The following is a 9,824-nucleotide window of genomic DNA, read 5'->3' as shown; positions in this document are numbered from 1 at the left end:
ACAGAAGATGGAGATGAAGATTATATGGGATTACATGTGTCTGATGATACTACTGTTTGCAGTGGTTCTCAATCCTGGTCCTCGAGAACCATTATCCTGCAGGTTTTAGTTGTTTCCCTGCTCTTCAGCAGGTCTGACAATCACTCATTCATTTAAATAAGGTGTGTCAAGATCAGCATTTAGACAAAACTTAATCTGACTATTAATAGATTAAACTTGCATGTTTTTGATTGTACAGTACATCGGTTACCCTGTCTAAAATTATACTTTCAAATCATCAGTCAAACTAACGTCTTCCTGTTAACGGTCATGCCAGGCGGTCTGTTCTTCCAGCTCTTACTTTGCTTCTTGTAAGGGACAGATTAACAGAGAGCATCATGGATTCTCTGGTGAGTAGATTTGTCTCCACCRTTCTCTGGAGGATAATCTGTTGTGGTGTTTCAGGTGATTAAACAAGTTTGTGGTTTTTGTTTATTTTTTAGCATCCCCATTAATTTCTGCCTCAGCAGAGACTTTTCCTGGGGTCCAAACGACTCCTCCTGCCCGATTTTAAGCAGCTTCTGTTAGTTTTTTAAAAAATGTTTGGTTTTATTAGGACCGAGCCTGAGCTGTTATCATCTGTTCCTGACTGAGCCACTTTATCTGTGTGGCCAGCGTTGCACTTTTTCCCGGGTCATAAAACAATTACTGACACACAGGTGGACGTGATAAGGATGGACATGCGTTGCTTAGAAGTTGGAACAAGTCGCTGTTTGGTTCCACAGTCCAGCATCAGTGGGCGTCGCAGGAGTGGGACAGGAGGTTACATAAGGAGCTACCGGGCCAGAACCTGGGCTTTGTGTCTCTGGTCTGGACGAGAGTGGCCCATCTCTGTTTTTTGTTTTGCTGGAAGGATTTGTTTGAAGACCTTGTGAACCCAGAGTTGACACACACACAGCAGCTATGGCAGGTGAGTTCTGGGCCTTACTGTACTTTCAGCGGTTCTTGTTCCAGGAATAGACAATACTCCAAGGTTTTTCATTATTATTATTACATTTAGTTTCAGTCTTTCAGTCTTGACTCTTCTTCTGCAGGCATTGACGAAGCGATGAAACCCAAAAGAAGAAGCGTAAGTTTGAAAAGTTGCCGTGAGTGAAATGTGTCCAGAAATAGATTTTCGATGGTTTTAAGTTGGTTTTTATCTGAATTTTTCTCTSAAACAGGCTACTGTCTGCGGCTACCCAATAAGCATCTTCTTTATTGTGGTGAATGAGTTCTGTGAGCGTTTCTCCTAYTATGGCATGAGAGGTGAGTGTCTTTGTTCTGTCTGATGTCCACGTGGTGCTGTGTTGTCAAATGTGCTTTAAATGTTAAATGGGTATTTAGACTCAACCCCCAAAGTACCTGACCAATGAACACGTGCCTTTTTTTCATCCTTTATTTATTCAGGAAAATCTCTTGAGACTCATTGTCTCATTTACAAGAGAGACCTGTTACATTCACCACAACAAATTTAACACTTCTAAAAATCAATACCATACATCATCAAAGGAAGAGTTTTCATTGACAACAAGTACAGGTGCCTACGGACAAATTTTTTATGCTTCTGCTATCCCTCTGCCTGGATCAAAAAGAAAAAATTGTRTAGGTCTTCTGGACGGGTTCTTCTCTAATGAAACGTTTCGTCTCTCCTCCAAGAGACTTCTTCAGTCTGAGAGTTTCAGGCAAAATTCAGGCTTTTAAGCACTGCCTCCATGTGACTGATACTCACATCACATGGCTATCGTTGACACCTAATTATCACCTATTGTTAACGGGGGTGGAGTGATACTGGCAATAGCAGCACTGTARGAGGGGGACAACTGAAAACGGAGGCCTCCACCTCTGTTTAATGATGGACGGTCTTTCTTCACAAAAATGGCTTCTTTTACTCCTCTCTCAAACCAACGTTCCTCTCTATCAAGAATGAGATTAGTGAGATTTGACTCATTTTGGCAAGATTGGTAGAGTTCATTAAAATAGGTGGGTTTTCTGGAAACAACCTCTAAATATGAATCATTTTAARAAAGAGTTTGAGACTGAAACAGTCTGATTTGTCTGATCAGAGAGCAGCTTCAACGTGTGTTTAGCAATAGTGGGTAAAGCTAACTGCCAATCTGCAGGCTCAAAAATTAGATTTTAAAAATTAGATCATAAAATTAGCAGAAGCTAATGCTAACTGATAACTCAGATGTGTGTAATTTATTCATAGGTTTGTGGTATCCACAGAAACATCAGAATCTTGACTAAAAGCTCCTGAAAAAACATTTCTACATTCACCAAACTAATTTAAAACCACAACCAGTTGAATCAGGAATTAAACAAATTTCACAAATTAAAAAAAACTGTTTGTTAGTGGACATTAAGTTAGCAGAAGAAATTTTTGCGAGAGCTAATCAATTCAGTAACATTTTCAAAACTTAAAATATTAGCTTTGCAAATGCTAAATCACTAAACAGGTGTAAAAATTAGAGGACGCTAATGCTAACTGATAATTCAAGATTTGTCATTCGAACGTAGATGTGTGGTATCCACAGAAACATCAGAATTTCAGCTAAGATCTCATAAAAAACATTTCYACATCCACCAAACAATAAAAACACAAGCAGTTGAATCATCAAGTGAACAACCTGCACCAAGTGATGAAAACAGTTTAACAAACATAAAGTAAGCAGAACTGAAATTAGCGGGAGCTTTTTGGTACACCCAGCTAAATCCAGTTTTCAACCTTCTAACTGTTGGTTTGAAGAGTTTAAAAGTTGTCCTCTTTATTCATTGTTACATTTAATTTGAGAAATGCACCACCACCATCAAACCTGAAGGTGTCTGTTTTGGACCTGGAGCTTTTCTTGCTTTGTATCCTGTCAGCCTTTGGTCACGTAAAACTGTGTTCCGGCAGTTTCCAGTTCGTGGCAGSTTTGAGCCTTGGTGGTTCCTGAACATCTCAACCAATCAAACCAATAATGTCAAACAAATGATATGTTGAAAAAARTGCAAAATGTTGAGCAAAAGTTTTTTGTTGTTGTGATTTTTCTGAATTTGTGTCCCTTGCTGGTTTCCCTCTGCAGCCGTGCTGGTGTTGTACTTCAAGTACTTCCTGCAGTGGGACGACGACTTCGCCACCACCATCTACCACACCTTCGTGGCTCTCTGCTACCTGACTCCTATCCTCGGGGCCATTATCGCTGACTCATGGCTCGGAAAGTTCAAGTTAGTCTCAAAATAAACCAAAACAACTTTCTGTTTAAGGAAACACGACTATTAATCTTTATTAGGTTATTATCAAATACACGTTTACACCAGCTGTACATGTTGCATAGGTAAAAATKAGCTTTAAACAGGAAGTGATTTTGTTTTTCTTGCCATATTGGCTTAGTTAAAGCAGTCAAATATTCACATGCAAGACTTTTAAAGCTTTTGTTTTTCAGTTGTGACACATTTGTAGCATAGACTGTCAAAACTGATCAAARTCAGTGGTAGCCTCAGCTAACCAAAACATTGACTAAACAAGTAAAAATGAGCAAATTCATCTCCAAGCTGAAGGAACTGACACAAAGCTGCTGACGTTAGCTTGTTAGCCAACTTAAAGTTGCCAAAACCTAAGTGGGATTGAACTGGTTCACTAAAGGATTTTAAAGGCAATGAAGAAGCTAATCTGCTAAACATGTGAAGAATAAGAGAAAGCTGTTTGTTCCGCTAATGTTTTTCAAAGTTAGTGAAAAGGCTAATTTCACTATAACCTGCTGATGTAAAGCTGATTAGCCGAACCATGTCCATCAGTGTGAACAGTTAAATGGTGCAACCTGGTTTTTCTCACAAAAACTGAACTTGCTAATTTRTCAAACAAGACTTGTGGCTTATTTTAGTCTTTAGTCTAGAATGTGTTGCATGATTTTGTGTGATAATGTTGATTTTGATGTGTTGGCTGTGGGATTAGATTTGTGATCTTTATCTTATTTCCTGAAATGGGTTCTACTCATCCCTCTCTCTGTYTGCACAGAACCATTGTCTACCTGTCCATTGTTTACGCCGTGGGACAGGTGGTCATGGCGGTGGGTGCGATCCATGACATCACGGACCTAGACAAGGACGGCACACCTGACAACATGGCCTTCCACATGTGAGCCAGACGCACACAGAGCTGTATGACTGGGACAAACTAACAGATTGGYATTAATGTTTCACCTGCTCTGTTTGAACTCAGAGCTCTGTCTGTGGTGGGCTTGATCCTCATCGCTCTGGGAACCGGAGGCATCAAACCCTGCGTGGCTGCCTTTGGAGGGGATCAGTTTGAAGACGATCAGGTCAGATGTGGCTCCAGCACGCCCACGAGAAAATAACGTAAATGAGGAATGATCTCAGGGAGATCAGACATTTTTAGTTAGCATGCTTCCAGTGAAATAACTCCAGGTCTTTGCTTCCATGGTCCACAGCAAATCATATAAATTATTTGTTCTGGSTGAAAATCTTTTTTACATTGTCTAATGTAATAGACAGGATATCCCTCCTAACACCTTATCTGGCCTGTTCAGTGTGTGGCTGACTTCACTCACTTTTTTCTTCTGCTAAAAAGAACTTAATAGCGTTCACATGTAGGCAGTGGTGTGCACAGCTAACTGAAAAGTTAGCTTCATAATCCACTAACTGAAAATAGCTTTGATAACARTAAACCATGAAACCAGAGCCAGCTCTTGGCATAGGTGAACTAGGCGGTAGCCTAGAGCACCATCTGCTGGAGGGAGCACCAAACTGCAGAAGAAAAAAAATAATTATTTGTAATCCCTGGTTGTAACTCTGCTCAGCGCCCTTTTCAATTAGCATTGCCTTAAAAAAACTATAATGAAGTATTACAGGAGAAATAAACTACTCTACCCATAAAACATTTTCTCTCCCCCCCAATGAAGCATCCGCCCCCACCCTCTCTCTCATTTGATTGACGTTGCACTGACTCGTCCTGCTCCAGGGAGGGGGGCTGTTTAATGTTATTTATTGTTTTATTTTTAAATCATCCTACAGGTTCTGACATGTTAGATAATTTTGAAAGTGAGGTTTTAAAAAAATCCGTAAGACCTGAAAAAATCTGTGAGATTGCTCTATATGTCCGTATGCCTGCAAAATGATGTAAATCCTTATAGCTTATGGACAATCCTTACAAGTTGACATGTATATTGTTATTTATTTACTTTCTGGGAAAGCAAATAAATATAAGTTTACCATAGCACCTCACACTGTCAAACTTGTTTTTAGGGGTTTGAATTGGGGTGGGTGGGATAGAGTTCGGGGGGGGTTGCGCTTCAACTCACCTAGGGCACCAAAATGGCTAGAGCCAGCACTGCATGAAACATACAAGGAATTAGCAGAAACTAACACTAAACATCTGTTAAACAGCTGGCAGTGTCCTTAAAACARATACTAAAGCAGAGCTATTTGAGTTGTTTTATTTAGCTTTAGTCAGTGTGCATTGCCATTGTAATGCACACTATTGTGATTCGTTTCCCATCCAAGTTATGTCCACTTTGGCATGCTTCTCCTCCTGCATACTTTGTCCTAGAGCTGCCATTGTAATTTATWTCTGTAAAGCTCCAGTGCCAAATGATAGCTATGCCTTTTGGTGCCTGTACAACTTGTAGTTTTTGAAATATTARTGTTCAATAATTTATAATGGGAGTCAATGGAGCCTTGTATTGGTCCAATACTGCCCCTGCTGTATCTACTCAGTACTGAACCATAGTTCAATAATCTTTAATCTCAATATTTCAGTGGTTACAATAYTAATATGATTGTATTTTGATGTTTTACTATAATGTTGTCCTAATATTGCTCTATTGTTGTAATATAYTGCAGTTTAGTGTCAACAACTGCATTGGCGATGTGGCCTCTTTCTGCACACATACAAGCCTACCCCTGGCAGTGTCCTCTGCCACAGCTCAAATGCTCTAATGGTTAACTCTATGGACTTTCATGTGGGAGAGCAGGGTTCAAAACCCAGCTACAGCAACTTTAACAAAAAATCTCTACAAACATCATCTTGTCACACAATTATCTTAATTACAAACACCTGCTGACTTGACAGGCACAAGCTGGTATAGAAAACACATTTGAACTTGATCCCATTTCATTCTGCAAGTCCAATGCTGCAGGCAAAGCCATGCTGCAATGACATGCTACAAGGCAATGCGCACTTGTTTTTACATCGTAGAATCCCATTTCATTCGGCAAGTCCAATGCTGCAGGCAAAGCCATGCTGCAATGACATGCTACAAGGCAATGCGCACTTGTTTTTACATCGTAGAAACCCATGTCTAGTTGCATTTGTGTTTCAGTTCGTCTTGATTTTGCTGTTGAGCAGTTTTTGTAAAGATGGTTTTAACTTGACAATGTTCCGAATATAAACAGACCAAAGAGAAGCAACAGAAAATAAACTGTTGTAACGTCCTACAGGCTCTGAAATGTAAGCTAAAATTGAAACTGAGATTTTGAAAAAATCTGTAAACCTAAAAAAAATCCATGAGGTTACTTTGTACGTCTGCGAAAAGGTGAAAAATCCATGTAAATTACAGACAACTTGACATGTACGTAGTGTCTCTTCTCTGCTCTGACTGCAGATGGTTTTGCTTGATAAGAATAAAGAACTCAGAGCAGCACTTGCTGCTCCCCGARGACACAATTAGTTCCCATCATGTGCAGCTTGTAAGTGTCTCCAAACACCAGGAAAAAGTATCCAGATTTGTTGATTGTTTTATAAAATTCATTTTAAAATGGTGCTGCAGGGGTCTGAAAATCTAGCGAGAAAGTTGGCAATCTGATGGTGCGTTCATGGACCCAAATTTTTTGTTGGGATTTCTCAGTACTAACAGTTAAAAGACTGGAGAAAAAAATGGGATTTTTAGGATTTATTCAACCAGTTTTCGATTTCAGGCTGACTGTTCTGTGCTTTAGTGTAAACTCTGATTAACGTCATACATTTACAGTGCTGCAATCTGAAACTGAATCTATTCCTGTGAAAAAACAGAACAGGATGTGTTTTTACCAGGTGTGTCTGTTTTTCTGACGTTCGTAATCACGTCTGATGATGCAGATAAACGTGGGCGTCTGTCCTGACYTTCTATTCAGAGACATTAATCAGTTCATCTGTCAGCACTTTTTCTATCTGTACCTTTGTTGTTTATTAACTATCACCTGCRTATACAGAAGACTTTATCACAATGTTCCAGGTGAAGGACAAAGATTACATCCGTAATATTAACAACACAGATTAGGCTCCACGCTRTAAAAACTAAAATCTGCATAAATTCAAACATGAGGAATGCATTTTCATGAGGAGTTTTGTTAATGGGATGGTGAATCCTATGATGATCCCTAAGACCTGGTACTTTTGGGTCATTCRTTCGTATTTTAAACCATTTTAAACGGGATGGTTATTTTATTTTAATTTCACATCCATATCCATATAATGTGCACATTTATATACCTCTTTTTATTGCTTTGAAATTAAAGCATAAATTCACAAAGAATGAGAAATAGAAAAATGGTCCTTTTTCATATTTTATTGTTCATTTAAACAATATCAGTCTGATATAATCTGTGTCCTCTTGTCTCCAGCTAAAGAGGATTTATTTCAAACATGTAGGGTTAGAGAACATCAAGTACCATTTAGGCCCGACCTGCCTAYTTTAACCCTTTCTGTTATTCTGGGGGAGAGGGAACACAGACTATCCCATGTAGCTCATCATCAAAGTGCAGGAATCTTTGAACACTTGATTGATTCTGACGAGTTGTAGTGTCTTACAGTGGGGGGAGGGGGGGGTTGTCTCAGGAATGCACAGATGTGGGGCCCATGAGCCATCCAGCTTCAGATTTCGGCACATATCACCATATTAGGACAGAAGAACGCTTGAGGTATACCGTGACAAGATTTATGTACATCTGTGGAAAATGTATAAAGAGCCCTGTACGCCCCCGCCCATGGTCTTCGTTTCTCCATCTTTCTTACTTGGTGAATCCTTTGGCTTGAAGGCCACAATTTGGTTTTAGGCTGTACTTCTTGAGCTGCAAAATAAAGGTGCTTGCTGTTCAAACCAGCCTCGTTTCCAGAGTCATCTTTCTTCGAGCAAACCAGCAGTTCCACTTCAACCAGAAGACGTGATTTTCTACACCTCAGAGTCGGAATAAAAGATCAGTCGTATGGTTTCACTTTTAATTGACGGGGCCACAGATTGGATCACTTGAGTTGTCGTCTGTGTCCAGTCTACTTTCCTGATTGAAAAAAAGATCTCGTTCTCAATGAAGTGACATTTCTAAGCAACAAAAACATTTAAAAATGTGTACAGTGTGTATAAGAACTAAAATGATCATGTTTTGGTCACATCTTCTGTGTGTGCACAGACTCCCCAGTTCTCGACACTGAGCTTGTTCTGGCGTTGGACCACTGCAGGTGTTTTTWGTAACATGTTGAACTCATTGTACCCAACAGGAAAAACAAAGAAGCACCTTTTTCTCCATCTTCTACCTGTCCATCAACGCAGGAAGTCTGCTGTCCACTGTCATCACGCCCATCCTCAGAGGTAAGACCACATCAGTACACAACCCTAACCTGGCACTTTGTCGTATCAAGTGACTCACTGTGTGTTCTGTGGTTCTCAGCTCAGAAATGTGGGATCCACACCCAGCAGCAGTGCTACCCTCTGGCCTTTGGAGTCCCTGCTGCTCTCATGGTGGTCGCTCTGAGTGAGGACTCTAACGCACCTCGAAGTGATGAGCTCACTGAACGCCACATGGTTGTAATCAATGCCCTTTGTGTGTGTGTCTGCAGTTGTGTTTATTGTCGGGAGCGGGATGTACAACAAGGTTCCTCCTGCAGGAAACATCCTGGTGAAAGTCTGCAAATGCATCTCGGTAAGCAGCTTCTCTACAAAACACAACACATTTGAAACATTTCCTCGTACTGACGGGCTCTTTGTTCTGTGCAGTTTGCCATCAAGAACCGCTTCAGGCATCGTTCTCCTGAGTACCCAAAGAGAGACCACTGGATGGACTGGGCTGAGGAGAAATATGACGTATGTGCAGGAAGCTGAGCACAGGCTAACAGAAACTTAACAGCGAATAAATCCATGTGTTTGTCTCTGTGTTGGTGCAGAAACTCCTGATCGCTCAGGTGAAGATGGTTCTGAAGGTCCTGTTCCTCTACATCCCACTGCCCATGTTCTGGGCTCTGTTTGACCAGCAGGTTGGTGATGATGCCTCTCTGAGATAGGACCTTTTTTTAAACTCTTGAGCCAATAATGACCCTTGACAACTACGTGACCTAATCACAGAGACACCATGACAGGTGGAGGAGAGGGAGAGGAGTGCTGAACTGACTATGGTTCTTTTCTCAAGTGGTTTTTCCCAGTATAACCATGACTTCTACTTGTTCAAGTCGAGTTTTGTTTGTATTACACAGGGTTAAATGTTGACAGATCTTTTTCTACCACAATAAGTTTTAATATTTTCTTCTAACTGAAATATTGTGTTATTGGGGTAAATAATCATAATCAAGATTTGAATTTTTTATGCTTTTTAAGCTAAAATAACAGGGATAACATTAAACCTGCATAAATCCGGTAATTAAAATAATAGATTTACTTACTCTGTCTTACTTACACAATGTCTTTGGGCTTGGGGTTGGGCCGGGGCTGATATAAACTGTGCAGTATTGAGGGTGTTGCTCTGGTAAAGTAGGAGCCGAGTAAAAATCATTGGGCCTCATGCAAGAACCGTTTGTACGCACAGATTTGTTCTTAAGTTGTGCGTACGAGTGATTTAGG

General features: G+C 40.2%; 1 protein-coding gene across 1 annotated transcript in view; it reads left to right on the top strand.

The window, feature by feature from the left end:
* The first annotated feature begins 320 nt into the window (after window positions 1-320).
* The window catches only part of slc15a1b (solute carrier family 15 member 1b), a 23,598-nt gene continuing 14,094 nt past the window's right edge, over window positions 321-9,824 (top strand). Inside the window, exons 1-11 of the mRNA XM_014022214.1 lie at window positions 321-949; window positions 1,074-1,108; window positions 1,203-1,287; window positions 3,087-3,228; window positions 4,019-4,138; window positions 4,223-4,322; window positions 8,492-8,582; window positions 8,662-8,745; window positions 8,831-8,913; window positions 8,988-9,074; window positions 9,155-9,244. Of these exons, the coding sequence (XP_013877668.1) occupies window positions 943-949; window positions 1,074-1,108; window positions 1,203-1,287; window positions 3,087-3,228; window positions 4,019-4,138; window positions 4,223-4,322; window positions 8,492-8,582; window positions 8,662-8,745; window positions 8,831-8,913; window positions 8,988-9,074; window positions 9,155-9,244 (924 nt within the window). The 5' untranslated portion in view covers window positions 321-942. The remainder of the gene's footprint in view (window positions 950-1,073; window positions 1,109-1,202; window positions 1,288-3,086; window positions 3,229-4,018; window positions 4,139-4,222; window positions 4,323-8,491; window positions 8,583-8,661; window positions 8,746-8,830; window positions 8,914-8,987; window positions 9,075-9,154; window positions 9,245-9,824) is intronic.

This window comes from Austrofundulus limnaeus, unplaced genomic scaffold (assembly GCF_001266775.1).
Source record: "Austrofundulus limnaeus strain Quisiro unplaced genomic scaffold, Austrofundulus_limnaeus-1.0 Scaffold320, whole genome shotgun sequence".
Taxonomy (NCBI): domain Eukaryota; kingdom Metazoa; phylum Chordata; class Actinopteri; order Cyprinodontiformes; family Rivulidae; genus Austrofundulus; species Austrofundulus limnaeus.
This window is presented reverse-complemented; position numbering and strand designations above follow the sequence as displayed.